The following is a 20,459-nucleotide window of genomic DNA, read 5'->3' as shown; positions in this document are numbered from 1 at the left end:
TGAATTGAAGAGACAGAAAATGAAATGAAGAGAAAGTATGGTTTTGATTTACTGAGTTCTATTTTTACTGGGATCAATCTGGGGATGTGAAGAACAAGAAACATATGGAAGAAGAGAAAGTAGTGAAAGGGGGAGAGAAAAAGTCAAATAAAAATGGTAAGTTAATCATTTAATCACGTTCTATCACGTTTCATCTTGCGCGTACTAAACATGACACGAAATTTTTGTTCTATCTCGTTTCATTCTATGTGCGTACCAAACGGTACCTTAAATTTGTTTTTAATGAAAATCAAGCTAAAACTCTACTTAAAAATAAAGAAGAATATATATTATGATTAGAATTTGAATATTAAAGGTCCCAGTAAAAATTTCTACAAAGAACCTAATTTGGGCTATTTTTCCGAAGTTCTCAGTTTCCCCTCCTTAAAACCCTTGACCCTCTGCAATCCCTTCCTTTCCTTTGAGTCCCTTCCAATTTTTCACACAATGAAACGCTCAGCTGAGGCCATTCCCATCGCCGCATCCTCCGCCACCGCCTCCTCCTCCCTGCCGCCCAAGAAACCCGTTTTCTTAACCAAAGCCCAACGGGAGCAATTAGCCCTCCAACGCCGCCAAGAACAAACCGAAGACCAGAAACGCCACCAACACCATCTTCTCTCCAGTCTCTCCCACTCGCGCCCTTCCTCCGACAACGCACCGCCCGCAACCACCACTAGTTCTGACCGAGACCGAGATCGAGATAGAGACAGGGACCGAGATCATAGGGACCGAGACCGAGACCGAGACAGGGACCGATACTCCCGTGACCGGGAACGAGATTCGGAGCGGCGGAACCGCGACCGCGACCGAGATAGGGAGCGCGAAGAGGAGGCCAAGGCTAGAGAGCGTGCCCGCTTAGACAAATTGGCCGAGCGCGAGCGGGACAAAGAGCTGGAAGCCATTAAAGAGCAGTATCTTGGATCGAAGAAGCCCAAGAAGCGAGTGATCAAACCGAGCGAGAAGTTCCGATTCTCTTTCGATTGGGAGAACACAGAGGACACTTCTCGGGACATGAATGCTCTGTATCAAAACCCTCACGAGGCCCAGCTTTTGTTTGGGCGAGGGTTTCGGGCCGGGATGGACCGAAGGGAGCAGAAGAAGCTTGCTGTGAAGTACGAGAGGGAGCTGCGGGAGGAGATTCGGAAGAAGGACGGCGTCGAGGAGAGGCCTGAGGAGGCCGCTGCTCAGAGGCTTAAGGAGGAGGCTGCGGAAATGTATGACACTTTCGACATGAGGGTCGATCGCCATTGGACTGATAAGAAGCTTGAAGAGATGACTGAGAGGGACTGGAGGATTTTTCGAGAGGATTTTAACATTTCGTATAAGGGGTCAAGGATTCCGAGGCCAATGAGGAGTTGGGCAGAGAGTAAATTGAGTGAAGAGTTGCTTAAGACTGTGGAGAAGGCTGGGTACAAAAAGCCTTCTCCGATTCAGATGGCGGCGATTCCACTTGGCATGCAACAGCGCGATGTTATTGGCATTGCTGAGACTGGTTCTGGTAAGACTGCTGCCTTTGTTCTTCCTATGTTGACTTATATTTCGAGGTTGCCTCCCATTAGTGAGGAGAATGCGGCAGAAGGACCTTATGCTGTTGTTATGGCGCCTACTCGTGAGCTTGCACAGCAGATTGAGGATGAGACTAACAAGTTTGCGCAATTCTTGGGTATCAAAGTGGTTTCCATTGTTGGTGGGCAGTCCATCGAGGATCAAGGGTTTAGAATTAGGCAAGGATGTGCAGTTGTAATTGCCACTCCAGGGCGTTTGATTGATTGCTTGGAGAGGCGTTATGCAGTTCTTAACCAATGCAATTATGTTGTGCTTGATGAAGCTGATAGGATGATTGATATGGGGTTCGAGCCACAGGTTGTGGGAGTTTTAGATGCAATGCCCTCCAGCAATTTCAAACCTGAGAATGAGGACGAAGAACTTGATGAGAAGAAGATATACAGAACTACTTATATGTTCAGTGCCACCATGCCGCCTGCTGTGGAGCGGCTTGCTAGGAAGTACTTGAGGAATCCTGTTGTGGTCACTATTGGCACGGCTGGAAAGACAACTGATTTGATCACTCAGAATGTGATCATGAGCAAGGAATCTGAGAAATTTGAGAGATTAAAGAGATTGCTTGACGAACTTGGTGATAAGACTGCTATTGTATTCGTTAACACCAAGAAGAATGCTGACTATGTTGCTAAGAGTTTGGATAAGAATGGATATCGTGTTACCACTTTGCATGGAGGGAAGTCACAGGAGCAGAGAGAAATTAGCCTTGAAGGTTTTCGGACCAAGAAATACAATGTTCTAGTTGCGACTGATGTTGCTGGTCGTGGGATTGACATACCTGATGTGGCCTATGTTATTAATTACGATATGCCTGGGAATATCGAACAGTACACTCATCGTATTGGGCGTACTGGCCGTGCAGGGAAGACTGGTGTGGCCACAACATTCTTGACTATGCATGACACGGATGTATTTTATGATCTCAAGCAGATGCTTATTCAGAGTAATAGTCATGTTCCTCCTGAACTGGCGAAACATGAGGCCTCAAAGTTCAAGCCAGGTTCAGTTCCTGATAGACCACCAAGGCGTAATGATACTATTTTTACTCACTGAGAAGTTAGGAATTTACCAGAGTTTTCAACTGAGGGCCCAGCTTATTCACCGTGTGATAGTGTTTTCATGGCTGAGACATCTTTGCTTAATACTGGAACCGAAGAAGTGAGTTGTTTTGATAGGGATTGTGCTCGTGTAAAATTTATGCTGTACTGTAATTCGCAAATTGATGTCATAACTTTTTCCTCTGGAATAATGTTGTTAATCGTTTGCTAGAATCAGTAAATTCTCATGATTATATCAGTTTGAATGTTTTTTTTTTTTCCACTCGTCATTGAGTTTTGCAAATTATTCGTTCACTTGAGTCAGTTCACTTCAAATACTATTTTTGTTTGTTGAAACAGTGTTCTCATATCACATTTGAATGCAGAAATAAACGTTAAGCTACTCTTGTATGCTTTTTATGTATTATATATGTATTATGTTGACAGTGTGGTGGTCACATCTGCCTTGGAGGTTCTTGGCAACAGATCTCTGAGATTCTGCTGGACCACCTCGTGGGATGGCACTGTTTGGTATTGGGGCTTTTCTGTGCATGCCAGATTTGACGAAGCAATTCGATATTATGGTGCTGTTTTCTACTATGGTATGTGGTTTAAGTTATTGCTGCTATGTGGTATTATTGAGGATTAACTGTGATTAGCAAGGAAGTGAATTTGAAGGCAGAGAAAAATACTCTGTTCATAAATCATAACATAAAGTTTGTAAATATGGGATAGGAATAGGTGGTTGTCTTTTATGGAATATAAGATTTTGACAAAACAATACCCTTTCGAAATAATTTAGTGTCGTTTTACTAGCTACTGCTGTAGTTTTATGCTTTTAGTATTGGCTTTTGATAGAATGTAATTTTGAGTTATCGACAGCAGATAATATACTGATAACAATGTTGACATTACTAATCCTGATCATATATTGAAGCATATATAATATTTGAAGTCCATTCTTGTAAATGCGTATTGGTTCTGCAAGAATATATGTTGTATCGTGTTTTTTCTGTTGAAAAAGTGGTGTATTGTTGAACTGCATATGGTAAAATCACGTTGGCGTAACTATTTCTTTACTCTGGTGTTGCAAGCCTTTTATAGTCTTAATTTCGATGACATAATTGGGATTTAGGTATCATGTGCTGATAGTCAATCTCATGCACCTTAATGCAGAAAATTATCTGGAATTGAAACTCACTAAGCCAAATAAATAGATGAAAAGAGTTGAATGGACCCGAAAATAGTACTTTGTTCCAAATTAATTTATATTCAGCTTATGAAAATTTGTCATTCCTTGATCAAGGTTTGTTTCGAACGGAAACCTTTGCATGTGTAATCTAGGTCATAATTCTGTGAGTTTATACATGTTTAGTGGACTAAAGTGACATTGATTAGTAGGACGATTAGCGGCTGTTCATAGATTTAGATACATTCTACAGATAAGTTGCATATATTTGAGCATATTACAGTCCAGACGAAATAAATAAATAAACAAGACTAGCACACTACTGAAAATTTCAAAACCATGTCGTGCAGGCCTTGTTGTCTGAGGTTAAAATATGCAGATATGTCATTGTTAACTACACCTTTGTGAGGCAAGTTTGATGTAATTGCCCTCACAGTTCAGGCTTGAGCACGCGAAAATCACATAATTAGCGTGCACCGCTCCTCCTTGGCTCGGATGAATGTGCATATTGATACTTTTCTGCATAATATGAGTTTCTGATGAGGACATCAACGTCGATAGTTTAGCGTGCACCGCCCCTGGAGTCCAATTGTCTTTTATTTTTGTTTTGTTAAGTTTTCTGTGTTTTCACGTACGCCAAACTATCTAAATCTGTTGCCAACTCTGTACTACATCAATTTCCTTGCATTTTTTCGTTTTCGGTTTTTCTCAACCCAGGTCTCCTATAAAATTTATAGACAGCATTGTCATATAAAGTGCAGGACTCATTTCCTTGTCTCCAATACCAAATGGTCGGGGTGTTTCACAAAAACGTAACAATAGCAGTAGCGGAACGTGTTCCACATCGGAGGAGGACGAGTGAAGAGTTGGTTTCGGTTTTGGCAAAATTGAGTTATGTTGGTCACTTGGAAGTCTGGTTTTACTGAACTTGTTGAACTCTAGAAATTGGTTTCAAAAGCATTTGTTGGGGGGAAGGGCCAAGATTTTTTCATGACCGTGAAGATTTTGGATAGTGTGGTTGATATTTCAGCGGATCAGTGTTGACAAGGACTCGCGAGAGCAGATTTATAACATCAACTTATACATGCACAAATAAATGGTGTGTCCTCTTTCACTTGATAAATCCCTAATAAATCTTTTGAAAAGCCAAAAAAATAAAAACGTTTACATGGATTTGAGAATCCGAAAAACATATACATGAAGTTCCGTTTCGTCACTTTCACTGGAAACAGAGTCCCAAGGCACTTGTACCATTGCCAAAATTCGATTTAAAGTGACAAGTGAATACTTCCCAATAGCCTCGTTAGACCGTGCGTCCTTCCTTGTCTATTCAGATAATAGGTTGGAGCATAAACTAGAACATTAAGGAGCTGTAAAGATAAATATAAAGGGTGTGTTTAGAAGTGTACTTTTGAAGTGACTGAAAACGTTTTTGATGAAAGTGTTTTTGGAACCAATGTTTAATAAAAATGTAAGAGAATCCTAAAAAGACACTTGAAGTGCTTATTGTAAGAAGCACTTAACTGGTGTTTCTCCTAAATGCACTTCAATTGCTTTTGAAACCCAAAAGTACTTTTACCAAAAGCGTTTTTAATCATTTTAAAAGCACTTCCGAACAAGCCCAAAATCGTTAGCATAGCACAAAAACATTCCTCCTGGAGTAGCTATTAATACGAATGTCAAAACCACAAACCACAAAAGTTTCGTTTACAGCTATTTCTATTATTTTTTAATATTGTATTATTGGCACAAAACGCGACGGTGAAGTTATTTTCGTCCAAGGGGAGTGGAGATATGGAGGGTTAGAACAGAAGGAAGTTGTTTTGATGGCTTCCTTGTAGCATCGCTAACAAAGCTGGGTCCCATGATAGTAGGGTAATCCGGTCTGTTTATAGGGTTACCTCGGACTGAAAGTCGGACACCAGATTGTGACTAGGAATTTAGGACCAATGCAAAGCAGTTGTCCGGTGTCCTAGGGCCAAGGATGAGGTAAGGACCTCTCCATGCCTGACGAGAATACCCACTTCTTATGTCCTGTTGCAGCTTATGACGGCTGGTTGTGTCAATAATATAATGTCATGTGCCACGATAAGCAGTGAAAGACAACGAAAGAAATTTGTAAAACAGGAAAAGATTGAGTTACATACATAATACTAATCCGTGTAGGACTATAAGTTATGCAAGACAACCTCCATTAAAGGAGGATGTGTGTCTAATTTCAAAGTATTAATGTGCATAGTTTAGTAATATTTCTTTTCTCATAAATTTATTTCAACAATAGTTTATACGATTTTTTGTGATCTGAGGAACACACTTTGAGCAACCACTGACTAAAATCAAACCATCCACTTTTCAACATTCATTTCCGGTTGCTTGTCTGCTGCAGGAATTGCCGTAGTATCAGAATTTTGGAGAGGTCAGTGATTTATTTGGCTTGCTGATTTTCTGTCCGAGTATTTTGATGATTTCCTCCAAATTCAAAGTAAAGAAAACTAGCCAAAAAGACCTTCTAGCATTCTATGAAAGTGTAACTACAAGATTATTTATGCTTTATATTTCATTTTCGGCCCTCCCTTGCTTCGAATCCTTAGCTCCAACCGTGAAAAGAGGGCTAACGAAATTCGGAGAGGGCCTGAGTGGATACCAGGAAATGATGTAAACATCAGTATAGCATTAGCTAATTTTGAACTCAACAATGTTACACTACGAGTAAAGGAATATGTAGAATTAAACATAGTAAAGCTTTCTTTGTACCGTCGAGATTTTTCATAAAAAAGGGTAAAAACATCTTCATTCTCTATATGGAGATTCAAACCCCACCACTACTATCAACTGAAATGCCATCATGAAAGACCTAAACCCACTTACAAGGCAAGGTGTGTGCACTTAAAATTCCTAAATGCGACGAAAAAGCTTCCCAATTAAATCGAGAAACTTGGTGTTAAATCACAATCACATCATCATAATAAACTTTGCGTATCTAATCTACTCTTATCTTTGTTTTTCCCCTGTTAGGTACTTACATGCATGTTTACCTAATTAGATTGCACTATGTTCTTCTTTATTTCTGTTTTGCTTTCCAAATTAGATTTCAACTACAACTACTACTCTATTATAATGTTTTTTTAATAAATAAGCTCAAATTTTTTAGCCAAGAGGAGGACAAGAGTACAAAAGTTTGATCATAGGTTAAGGGATGATGCTTTACCACTAGTATAATTTATATTAAGCGTACATGGCGCTTTACCATAATGGCCGAAAACAATAATGTTTATGCACCTTGGTGCGAATTCAATACTCACTTATTCTTCTCCCTCCTAATAGTTAACAATTTAATCTGCTAATGTTGTTGTTTGTAGGAAAAAAAAAATTGTGTTAAGTGTAGTTGCTCGTGCATTTACCTATAATAATTTGAAGAGTAATACCAGTAGACCATAATACTAAGTAACTCATTAATTATATTAATTAATTTTCCTATAAAACTCATTTATTAAAAATCAGCCACACCGGAAAAATTACTAATATCTTAATTAATCACTAACCCATCTTGTTGTATATCATCAATAGATGAATTATGAATCGAGACTCACAAAATAGACGGTTCGAATCGTTAGAGTTCAATGTGGTGTGAGCCCCATAACTAATCCCTATTTTTTCTTTAAAAAAAAGAGGATTCCTTCCCTTACAAGGTCTGCCTCTATATATATATGTCATGCTTAATAAAATACTTTACATGTTTCTTAAAACCATCGACCATAATTTAGCCATTTTTTAACAAATCATTCAAAAGTGGGTGAATTGCCAATTTTCTCCTTCAATGCAACGACTTAATTCCCATATTCCTAAGTTTTGAGTTTTAGGATTTTAGTCTTTGCATTGGAGGAAAAAATATTGGATTCAAAACTCAAATTCTTAGTCTTTGCATTGGAGGAAAAAATATTGGATTCAAAACTCAAATTCTGACTTTTCAAAATATAGGTATTTATATTGGAGATGATTGAACCCAAAACTCAAAATTTATTTTTTTAATTGAATGAACTCCATCTTGTACTCAAATCTTATATTAAAACTTAAAGTTAGAATCACACTTTGGTTATTTTTTTTGCCAAAAAAAATGTTGCGGAGACGGGATTTGTACCCGTGACAAAACCCAAATATGATTTTTGTCTTATATTTAAACTCAAATACAAGATTTGAGTCTTTACGTTGAAGATTTCGTGAATATATATAACTGGGTAGCTACACGTGTAACAAGTTACTACCGAGTTGTTTTGTAATGAAATACCTAATATCGGACACGTGCAAAGATATCCTATATTCCACCCCACTTGCCTCCGATATCAAGTAATTTATACCAAACCATGTCATTGGTAATTAATATTATCCATTCATGTTATTTAATAGGGAGTGATATTCACACATTTTGTTAATTTTTTTTTACTGATCTTCTTTAGTTTATTCGATCTGACAGTTGAAAATTGAAATAAGTGTGTGAGAAGTAAAAATTGGTATGTGAATAACACCACCCTAATTAATTTATAAGTTGTGCCAAGCAATTTCAAGAGAAAAACGAACAATTCTTAAAATTTTGGATTCTAATGGGTAAAATAATATTTCATTTGTTCCTTTTGCCTTTGGGGTGTAAACAAGTTGAACTAAGTTGAGTACAATGGTACCCAAGCTAGGCCCAAGCTTGAATCAAACTCGTAAGACTAACGCGGTTTCCAAATAAAGAAACATACCAAATCAAACCAATTGTGGTTTGCTTCAATTCAGTCCAAGATTACACTCTTTTAGAGCTTGTTTGGAAGCATTTTTAAAATGATTGAAAATATTTTAGATAAACATATTTTTAAAATCAATCCTTAATAAAAAAATTAAAGTAGATCTTCAAAAAACACTTTAAGCATTTCTTGCGAGAAGCATGTATTTGGTGCTTCATCCAAAAAGTACTTAAAGTGTTTTTGGGATCCAAAATTAATTTCACCAAAAACACTTTCAATTATTTTAAAGGCATTTCCAAACGAGCCTTTAGTGTAAAAATCGAACCAACCTCTTGAATTAGTTTGCTTTATCCGGTTTGAATGGGTGGTTCCTTGTCCGCCTCTGGCCTTAATAACCCCACTTATCTATAACAATATATTCATATGATTCTCTTGTATATCATTATTTTTCATGACATAAGACAAGAGAATGTTATACAGTATACACATTTTTCTTTTTAACCTCTTACACATTCGTATTTAGTTTTCGATGTTGTTTTCATTTGGTTTATTGAATAAGATGTTAAAAATAAAAAGGATTGTGCAAGAAACTAAAAATAGAGTGAAAAGAATCATCTCCTAAATATTAGAAAATTTCTTGTCATTCAACCCTTTGGTAATGGCTACTTCCACTTGGTCCTCAGTTTTTTTTTTTTTTTTATCCACTTGCTCTTGAGTCTTGACTGTTATTCGTTACGTGTTAAACATAGATTAATTAATGTGTTATAAATGAAAAATCAAGTCATATTGTTAACTATATATAAGAACCATCTCTTGCATTAGCATATTAATATCAATATATATAATCTATGCCAGGCATTCAACAGCTTAAAAGTCTTCTAAACTGTATGGGGTGGGGTGGCCATACTCGGGATCGTTTTTCTCACAAATGGCATTCTTGCATGCCCTTTATCTATTTCAACTTTATTCTTTTCAGATTATGAGGGATAGAAAGGAAAGAAAAACAAAACAAAAAAAAATTGATTTATTTAACTAAACAAAACACTAATTAGTGATACTAAATATGAAAGTTGATTTGTCTGACAAAAAAAGAAGAAGTTAGTTTCACATATATGATTGAACTTGCATAAATCCAAGGATGTGTAAATAGTGTCTAATCGCAAAATGTCCCTATGCTTACGTTTAATGAATTTTTGTCATCTGAACATCATAATTAAAACTGTTCATTTTCTTTATCATCTAAAGATCATTTTGTAGAAAGTTATTCAATTTGGAAATTTTTTAGTCATTCATATGCAGAAAACAAATAAACGTTTCATCATGAGGATGCTACTTGTTATTAAAATCATTGATTTGTTTAACATGTATGAATGACTAAACGATCTCCAAATTATATTTTTTTACAAATATGATTTTTAGATGATGATAAAGAGAATGAACTGTCCCAATTATAATGTTTAGATAGTAATGATTCATTAATTATAAGTAAGAAGACAAGTAAATCCCCATAAGGGACACAAACATTATCCTTAAATTAAATATACATATAATGTACATGATTACGAAGATGACCAAAGTGTTATATTATTAGAATATACAGACCCTTTGTTTTATAGTTTTTTACGACATTACTAGACGGGGAAAAATTTTATGCCCATATATGACAGGGAGATTCGTTCTTATCATTTTGGACTTGCAATTTGTGCAGTCATATATATAAATATATGATATATGTGTGTGTTTTTTTTGAGAAAAAAAAAGGTAAAAGCATTACATACTTTTGGTTCTTTCTAATCGCAGTGAGTGGAATATAACTATTTTTGTTGTATGATGATCAAGTCTTATAAGTAATTTAACTCATCTAATTTTTCATCACCTTCATTTATATATGGGTGTGTTATTCACACATTTTTTCTTTTCTTACAAAGCCTTTAATTCATCTGGTTCAACGGTCGAAAATTAAAAAGATGTGTAAGAAGTAAAAAATAGTGTGTGGATATCACATCCCTTTATACATTATGAAAACAATTTTTTTTGTTACTTGAAGGGCGGGCAACACCCATGCGACATTCCACTGGAACAGTGCACGCACAAGCTCTTTGTTTTTTGTTGTCCAGGTGTTCATGTAACCTATATATCCCTATGTGAGAAAGACATATATCTTATTAACATATATTCGTTCTATAAATTTTATAATCGGAACTGCTTAATTTATTAATTTTCATTTAAAAATCAATGACTTGAAAATTCAGTCGAATTGAATATCGTTGATGCTTCCAAATATGTAAAGCAAATTGACGGTGTAAGAATAAAGTAACATATTGATGATAAACCATTCATTTATAGTGTACAGATGACTAAATAATCTTCTATTCAAACGAAATGTTTTATAGGGATGACTTTTAAAAAATTAAACATTTCTAATTATAAATTGTCATGTGTAACTTTCTTGAACTGAATAATTACTTTACTATAGCAACTATTCCTATAATAAGATCTTGTAGATGATGCAAAGCAGCTCGCAAATGGTATTAATTTACACATACATACATACATACATACATACATACATACATATATTAACATTTTATTTTTCTGGTATCATATATTAGCACTTCACATACAGGCATGCTCCATGCATGAAAGCTTAATTGGAAATTAGTGTTGTATGATTGTATCAATAAGTAGCATGTATAATGATGGAAGATTTATTTATTTATTTATTTTATTGTTATTATTGGTACTCTAAAAATTTTATATAAAAAAATTATTGGTATGAAAATTCTTTAGTAATAGGAAAAATTCATTAAATGAAATAAGAGTGTCTCCCACTTGCCACCAAAATCATTCATATAACATTTGAGTTTATGAATCTTTTTTCTTCTTCTTCAAAGTTTACTACAAAAATGTTTTGAACTATTGGGTGAGTCAACGATATATATTTGCTTTCGACAAAAAAAAAATGATGTATTTTTGCTCTCTTTGAAAGAAGAATACAACGACGACAAACCCTAAATATATTCTGGCAATCTTATCTGGGTCATGTCACACAAATCATGATAAAAGAATTTCATAATAGAACTGGGTCCAACTTGCCTATAGAAAACTTGAAGTGTCATATAACATTATTGTAAACATAATTAAAAACAAGGGGAAAAGCATAATTGCAACATTATTATATAATTCTATAAGGTTGTAAGTGAGTGCTCCCGCAACTGATTTACTAATCAAAACCTGGAGCGCCGCTGGACATGATACCACACAAACTTTTCTTTATTATTTTCTTGGGAAGTGTTATTGGCATTCCAAAAATCTCATTCTACACTCCTTACAAGTGTATTTTTTTTTCCTAACATAAAAAGTTTGGAGTGTAGAATGAGATTTTTGGAATGCTAATAACAATTCCCATTTTTTTTTTGGGTTGACACTCCAAAATTCTCATTCTATACTCCAAACTTTCTATATTTAGAAAGAAAAATACACTTGTGAGGAGTGTAAAATGAGATTTTTGGAGTGCTAATAACATTTCCCTAAACGAATTCTCATCTTCGACTAGACAATAAAAATTTGTATTGACCTCTTCTAAAACAGAAAATATTTATCAACCCAATCTTAATACTAAAAATCTATTTATGACCTTGTAGATTTTGCACTATTTTTTTTATAACATCGATATTTTTACACTAAGGGAAGGAAGAGTTCGGCTAAGCCACACAATGGGCAACCTAATTTTGTATCGAATTCGCTATCCACGAGATTCGAATCTAAGACCTCTTACTTCCAAGTAAAAAAGAATATCACTAGACCGTAATATTGAGTACATTTTACTACAACTTAGAAATTAAACTTTCAAAATTTTATGACCTTTTAACTCACGTACGTACATTTTACTACAGCTTAGAAATTAAATTTGGGTATTAGACGAAATATGTTTGTCAAATGCTAGGGGTCCTTGGATAAATATTTAGCTTTTAGTTTTTGGTTTTCACCTTTTGTGCTTGAAATATGAGGAACAAAAGAAAACTTGTCTTTCAAGTTGAATCTATCTTATGACATTATTAAGGAAGTATATGGATGAAATAAATGATTAACAAAATGATGGAAGGGAGGGGAAGAGAAATAAAGAAGAATGAATAAAAACAAAATTTTAAAAGTGAAAATATTGTTTTTGGTTTCTATTGTGTACCTTTCTTTGTATAATTCTTCTATGTTTGTCGCATCATCCTTCATTTCTCCTTTATCTCTAACAAAAAAATAAAACGAAAATTCACAAAGTGAATCAAATGGGGCATAAGATGTTTATATATGACTTTTTTATAGTACGACTTCAAACTAATCTTGAGCTCTATCTCGTCAAATTAATGTATACAAATTTTGGATGGTGCGTGTATATATATGTATATAAATATAAATATATATATATATATATATATATATATAATTGTTATAGGGCTCAATGTGATAATTCTTTTTCTTTATTTATTATTTATACTAAAAATTAGTGCAAAATGGCTTTTTAGAATTTCAAATAAATTCGGAAATAAAAGTGCAAATAGTAGGTCCCCATTTTTTAGGCAACTTTGCCAATCCTTCGAGTTATAATCAATTTATACGACGCTTTGGTATATATTACAAGTTCATTTTCTTCAAAAGTGCTTTTAAATGACTAAATAACGTTTTTGAAGGAAATGTTTTTGAAATCAATTTTTAGTTAAAATGTAAATTAATCATGGAAAAACACTTGAAATGCTTCCTACAAAAAACACATATTTGAAGCTTTTTACAGGAAGTACTTCAAGTGTTTTTAGAATCTAAAAATACTTTCTTTAAAAAACGCTTTCAATAATTTAAAAATACTTCTCAAATGAGTGCTTAATTTTGTCCAACTTCTTTTTGAAAAAGTAAGATATACACTTCCATAAACTAAGGGGCATTACAAATACATTTTCACCAATAATTCCTTCCCAAATGAGTGCTTGTAAACTACAAGAACTAAAAGAATCACAACGCAGCAAGCCCAATAGCAAAGCAGTGAGCATACTTCAATCACTTTGTTAAAAGTCGAGCTCACTGGGAACTACAATATTAAAAGGATAAATAGAATCGCTAATCTCAACTTTCCAAATTCTATCTAGTTTCGTTTGCCTGAGCATCTCTAATAATGTATGCCAGTAAAGTAGCCAAAATTGTACAACATGGGCTTATGTGGCGTGTTACCTACTTATTTAACTTGAAAAAATTGGGACACTTAATGGACTATGCAAACCGTGACCTTATATTATATTATTTATTATCATTCATTTGTTTGTTCTTGACAAAAATATGGTACAATCTAATTGAAAGATTACAGACAGTATTTTAGTGTAAAAGAGATGTGGAGTCCCATTTGTCCATTCATTTTAGAGAAGCATTTGTATACTACAACTACACGTGTCGTTCCATTTTAATAATGTGCTTATTGATATAAAATGCGTGATGGTAAACTCTATTATACAGGTTGTTCTCGTTCACTTTGAAATATATAATATTGTCTATTTCGAAAGAGCATGCAAAATTTGCCTCCTCAACAGGATCAAAATTTTTTTACGTAGCTCATAAAAACAAGTTTGCTTACTCAATTACCTACCCAATTGGATGCTCTTACACAAAATTGACACATATCCAACTGCATTAGAAATTTTGTCAACAACTTACGTCTTAATAAAGTTGTTTTTAATTCTGGTCAAAACACCAAACAAATCCAGGCAAAACACCAAACAAATCTACTTACTACACACGTGGCAGGAGCTGCAGCATCCTAGTAAGTAGAGTCCCAACCACAAGGGACAACCTCGTCATACCATAGCCCAACAGGGGTACAAAAGTCATTTCACTATCCAACAGGCCTCCATCATGACAGCGTGCCTCATCTCATAAACTTTCCCCACTTGCACACACCGTCTTATCCAGACCTTTTTCAACAACATCCACGGTCGAGATGGACACTTCCATTGCGTCCACAAGGTAACAAAGCACACCAATAAGCACTGCATCCTCAGAAAATCAGAAGCAAGCGTAGTCGTAAGCGGTCGCTGCTAGACAAGGATACCGGATCCTATATGTGGAAATCTGGAGATTAATGAATTGTGTTCGTTTATCGTATATTATGCAGATCAGTTTTCGTTAATTATTATTTATATTTAATTTTAAATTAAAATTTTAAAATAATTTCTAACCTTACGAGTACAATGAACGGACACAATTAATTGATCTTTCGAATCCCCATAAAGAGAATATAGGGAGGATGAACTCGTTTGAATGTGTTTTTAAAATGACTGAAAGTGTTTTTTGTAGGAAACATCAGTTATATGCTTCTTCTAGGAAGCACTTTAAGTATTTTTTCAAACTTTACTTGCATTTTTACTAATAATTGATTCTAAAAATATTTTTAATTATTTTAAAAACAATTCCAAACAAAATCTTACTCCGTCGCTGCTAAAGGACGCCGAAGGTGATGCAAGCGTATTGCGTCCGAATCTCGTAGTATATGCCGTTGGTCGCGTAACGAAAAAAAGTCAACCGTTAGAGGCATAATGGTCATTCTATCAAGCGGGGGTTAATTAAATAAATTCAGACAAAAAAAAATAAAAAAACATTAAACAAATTGGATTAAGTTAATAAAGCTATATAGTAGGTGAACTCGATTGAATAAAGAGTTCAAGTCCGGACCACTTCACAGAGAGAGAGAGGGATAGTAGAAGATGGTGAGCTGGTTCTGATTATCTGGTGTTTGGATCGCAGCTTTTAGAAGTACTGAATCATATCACTTGTCTCAGATGTTTGTTTAGGTTACTGGACCTTTTTTTTTCTGTTTGTTTCTCGGGAAAATTTGCAGGCCCACCTGGTTTCATTTCTCTGGTTGTTGCATTTGCAAGGTAAAGTTTTCTGGGTTTTTTCTTTGTTGCTCTAAAAGGGTCTTAGAAAGTCTAATTCTTTGAAACGTTTATGTGGGTTTTGTTCAGTTGGTGGGTTGTAAATCTCTTATGGATAACATCTAAATTTTCATTTTTTAATCCAAGGGTTTTGCAGCTCCACATTTTGAAGTGCTTTCTGCTCCATTTTGTTTATTTTTCATGAAATTTTTGTATATTTTTCATAATAATTTTTGTTGCTTCTTCTGGCTTTGCATCATCAAATTTTTTTATTTCAGTAAATGGAAAACCAGAAAAAAAAACAAACATGTTTGGATGGTTTTTGCCTTCAATTTTTGGGGTTTTGTAAGCTAAAATGGTTAATTTTTTTTCCTCTTTTCTAATATTGTAGTATTTCTATTTGCAGGACCTCTTCTAGAAGGTTTCATGCTTGCGAGTTGTTCACTGATCTCTGAAAGCCTTAGTTGTGAAGCAATGTATCTTTGATCAGTGCCAAGCTATCACACTCAAGTCTTTGGAATTCTACTTTGGTGGTTTTAGGGTTTGCTCTCTCTCTATATGTTTAGATATATTATTATAAAGGGTTTGTGACTTATAAAGCTAACTCTTAGTTAAAGAATTTGAGTTTAACTTCTAGGTGAACATAAATTTAGAACTCCTTTTCTTTTTATTCAGATTACATCTATCATTTGGGTTCATATTTGGTAATCTGGGTTTTGTTTTCTGAGTTTTTTTTTTCATTTGGTTAACACTTACAAATTACAAATAGGGATTTTGATTTGAAACCAGTTTGAGTTAGTTGTAGTTTGGTTTGTGGAAGATCAGCTTTAAAACCCGCCAAAAGATGTAACTGATTAAAGTCTGATACTTTAGGCTGCTTTAAGTCCATGTGTGAGAATCTCCTTTTCTTCCTTTGTGCTTTTCTCAGTCAGTCTTCTTCCTTTTATTGCTTTCTTTGTTAAGCATTCCAGCAGGAATTTAAATCAAGTTTGATTAATATGCAGCTGAACCTGCACTTATAATTTTGGGGCCAGCCCAACTTGAAGTGGAATATACTTAACATCTGGGTCTGTTGGCACGTCGGAGTAAATGTCATTCCGCAGTATTGTGCGCGATGTAAGGGATGGGTTTGGAAGTTTATCAAGACGAAGTTTTGAGGTGAGGCTGCCTGGTCATCACAGGGGGAAATCTCATGGTTCGGTCCATGAGGTGCATGACCAACCTTTGGTAATCCAAAATAGCCGTTGGGCTAGCCTACCTCCCGAACTGCTGCGTGATGTAATAAAAAGATTGGAGGCTAGTGAGAGCACATGGCCTTCTCGCAAGCATGTTGTTGCTTGTGCTGCTGTGTGCAGATCATGGAGGGAAATGTGCAAGGAAATCGTCAGAAGTCCTGAATTTTGTGGGAAGATTACCTTCCCAGTGGCCTTGAAGCAGGTGAGAGGTTCACATTATGTTCTTTCTTACATGATAGACTTTGTTGATAAAGACAACAATGCCCAAATATTTTTTGTTTAATGTAGTTACTGTGGTGTTTCTGTTTTAGTTATTTGCATCAGTGTTTATCCACCTAGATGCTTTATTTTGAAGTATGATGTTTATGCCTTCCTAAAAAGAAAAGAAAGATGGTATTTATGATATCTGGTAGCTGACACATTGTTGAAATTTCTGCCTTTCGCAGCCAGGATCTCGGGATGGAACCATCCAGTGCTTTATCAAGAGGGACAAGTCTAATTTAACTTACCACCTTTTCCTTTGCCTTAGCCCTGGTAAGATTCTCTTTAGATGGTTTTGTTGGCACATGTATTGTACCACACTCATTTGACATTTCATGTTCTGTGGTTGGTTGGATGATCAACTCCAAACTTTCTGTATATAGTATAGTGAATATCTTTTGGTTATGCATTGCCATCATGGTATAAATATTGTAGTGGGCAGGGTTTTATAAATTACAAGTATCTCTTCTCCTGCTGTGTATTTTTATTATAATCTGCTCTTGCAAGTCATTTACTTGTGCATCTGGCCCCTATTTTATGATGACGTGTGCATTCAAGGCCTTAAAGCCTAGGTAGGCGGAGAGGTCTGGTGATACCTCACTAGTTCTAACTTCTAACTTCCAACTTGGTTATGTCAGTCACACTGTCCTGTGTCAAGACATTTTCTTGTCATTGAGCTTAATAGCATGTGCAAGGCTGAAGCTTATGTTAATGCTAAGTGGTTGACCATTGCCGTATGAATATTACATACAGTGCACTTATCCCACTTTATACAGCAATAAGAATTATTTACTTCTCCGTTTGTGTTGTTTCTTTTCAATGTAAACCTGCTGCCCTTACCCTACTTGCCGCAGCTACATAAAGGGTTTATGTAACAAAAATTTTATCAACAAGGGTTGAATAGCATAACTCGACCTTGAACATCTTTCCTTGATTGCTTTAGTGCGTTCGCATTTATTTTAGGCTGTTCTCTTGATCAATGCCATGCCCTTGCAGCATTGCTTGTTGAAAATGGGAAATTTCTTCTTTCTGCAAAGCGAACGCGGAGAACTACTTGCACAGAGTATGTGATCTCCATGGATGCTGATAATATTTCAAGATCAAGCAACAAGTACATTGGGAAATTGAGGTGGGCTTTCTTCAACTTTCTTTTGAGCTGTTTGTATCTGTGCTGAAATTCGTTTATAAGCAACCTAAAAAAACACAATAATGTACACGACTTCAAAACTTAAAAGATGTGTCATTCTTAATACCCCAAAAAGGAAAACATCATTGTGCAAACAATTTTTTAAACTTTGGTGTGAAATTGGAACTGGGAAAATGCCCTTGTTTTAAAATCATTGCGCACATTTGAGGGATCTAGTCTGAATTAAATTAATTTATTTTCTTTTTCACCTGTTGCCGCATTGATAAAGATTTAATATGGGGGTTCATCAATGTGATTCAATATTGTTCCTATGCTTTGGTTTGCAGTAAGCGACTATGTAAGAAATATGTTTTGTTTGAATTATATACATGAAAAAGAGTTTTAAGATGGTTAACTGTTGATCTTTATAATTAGCAGTTCTTTTTTCTTATTGAAATCGTCTTGCTATATCTGCTTCTTTGGTTGCATTATGATTTCATTGCTATACCTTAAAATTTAAATGAGATTTCAACATGAACGATACTTAAGTTAGTGCATTCTGAGTAAATCGCAAGGGTTTTCTTGTTATCAAGTGTTTTGGGGCAAGGAACTTGTAAGATTGTCTTCTATTTACTAAAAAGATATGAATGTGCTTCGCTTGTAGGAATTTAATAGCGAGTATCAACTTGTTTATATTAGGGGGCAAAATCACATGTTTGACAATTCTAAGTAAAAGTTCTATCCCATATATTTGCTGTTCTATATACACCTTCAATTCCAGCCCACTTATTTCAGGCCATTTAATTAGTATTTAGTAATGCATCAACTTCACATTTAAGTGTCACTCATTTGAATAATCTTTGCTGCTTTGCGTGCCGTCCACAATTGGTGCTTTGTAAGTTCATATTTTTTTCAATTTATAATTATTTGGTAGACATGTTTCTTGAATTTTTAGCAGTTAGTATCATTGAAAAACAAATCAGTTTACTGATATGTGACATATAAAAGTCCTTATTCTCCTCTCCCTGGAATTTTGATTACATCTGGCTTAGAGACTTTAGATTAACGTTCATCTGCCATTCCCCTTTTCCCATATTTTTCAGGTCTAATTTTCTAGGCACCAAATTTATTATTTATGATACCCAACCTCCCTACAACGGTGCTCAGCTTTCCCCACCTGGGCGAAGCCGTCGGTTCTACTCTAAAAAGGTATCTCCCAAGCTCCCCACTGGCAGCTACAACATCGCACAGGTGTCGTATGAGTTAAATGTGCTTGGCACACGGGGGCCACGAAGGATGCACTGCACCATGCACTCAATCCCTGCAGCATCCCTTGAGCCTGGTGGCATTGTCCCTGGCCAGCCTGAGATTCTCCAACGCTCCCTTGAGGACTCATTCCGAAGCATTTCCTTCTCAAAATCAATTGTTGATTCAAGTGAGTTTAGCAGTGCACGATTCTCTGATGCAGTTGGGGCCCATTGCGAAGAAGATGGAAAGGAAAGACCATTAATTCTTCGGAACAAGGCACCAAGGTGGCATGAACAGTTGCAGTGTTGGTGCTTAAACTTCCGGGGAAGGGTGACAGTTGCCTCTGTCAAAAACTTTCAGCTAATAGCGGCCGCACCACCTTCTGCTGGCGCACCAACGCCATCTCAACCACCACAGCCAACCTCGTCTGACCATGACAAGGTCATACTTCAGTTTGGTAAAGTTGGCAAGGATATGTTTACCATGGATTACCGGTATCCGTTGTCTGCGTTTCAGGCTTTTGCGATCTGCTTGAGCAGCTTCGACACCAAATTAGCATGTGAATAGTGGAGAGAAATTATGGCAAGAAATAGAAAGTGTAGTTGGTAATTCTTTTTTCATCTTTTCGCGCTTCTCATATGGATTGTTGTTGTTGTATATGATGACACTGTTACAACTCATAGTAGTCTGGAAGTGCACAACAACAAAAGTGCACACTGCATGAGGGCGCCTGTGTTTTTTTTTATTTGTTTTTTTTTTTTTTTAATATTTATATTATTTTTCAGTTTTTTTCTTTCTTTTGTTCTGTTTCAAATTTTCTCTTTTGTAAGAATATTGTTTTATTATATGCTTTGGAAAGAAAAATTAATTGAGAATCAAGAGAAAAATTTGGGCAAAATTAGCGGGAATGATGGAGTTTTTGACATGGTTACAAAAATGATCCGTTTTTGGAATCACATATTGATGACACATTGATGATAATAAATGGTATATAAAAACTGATCAGTTGTTACTTAGTGCTACGGTTTAGTAATATTTTTTTTTCACTTGTAAGTGAGAATTTTTAAGTTTGATTCTCATCAAATGCGAATTTGAGCTATATTATTGCTAGCTCATTATGATTCTA

The 20,459-nt window shown here is 35.3% G+C and overlaps 2 protein-coding genes across 2 annotated transcripts; both read left to right on the top strand.

Moving 5' to 3' along the window:
• The first annotated feature begins 371 nt into the window (after window positions 1-371).
• Window positions 372-4,989, top strand: LOC137726343 (DEAD-box ATP-dependent RNA helicase 21-like). The gene is made up of 3 exons (XM_088695004.1): window positions 372-2,760; window positions 3,087-3,241; window positions 4,590-4,989. The coding sequence occupies exon 1, from the start codon at window positions 487-489 to the stop codon at window positions 2,653-2,655; it is 2,169 nt and encodes a 722-aa protein (XP_088551130.1). The 5' UTR covers window positions 372-486; the 3' UTR covers window positions 2,656-2,760; window positions 3,087-3,241; window positions 4,590-4,989.
• A 10,196-nt stretch (window positions 4,990-15,185) lies between these two features.
• Window positions 15,186-20,126, top strand: LOC137726078 (tubby-like F-box protein 8). The gene is made up of 6 exons (XM_068464942.2): window positions 15,186-15,466; window positions 15,870-16,004; window positions 16,468-16,900; window positions 17,145-17,232; window positions 17,956-18,088; window positions 19,189-20,126. The coding sequence occupies exons 3-6, from the start codon at window positions 16,553-16,555 to the stop codon at window positions 19,898-19,900; spliced, it is 1,281 nt and encodes a 426-aa protein (XP_068321043.2). The 5' UTR covers window positions 15,186-15,466; window positions 15,870-16,004; window positions 16,468-16,552; the 3' UTR covers window positions 19,901-20,126.
• Window positions 20,127-20,459: the final 333 nt, after the last annotated feature.

This window comes from Pyrus communis, chromosome 5 (assembly GCF_041283825.1).
Source record: "Pyrus communis isolate YQ-2024b chromosome 5, ASM4128382v1, whole genome shotgun sequence".
Classification (NCBI taxonomy): domain Eukaryota; kingdom Viridiplantae; phylum Streptophyta; class Magnoliopsida; order Rosales; family Rosaceae; genus Pyrus; species Pyrus communis.
This window is presented reverse-complemented; position numbering and strand designations above follow the sequence as displayed.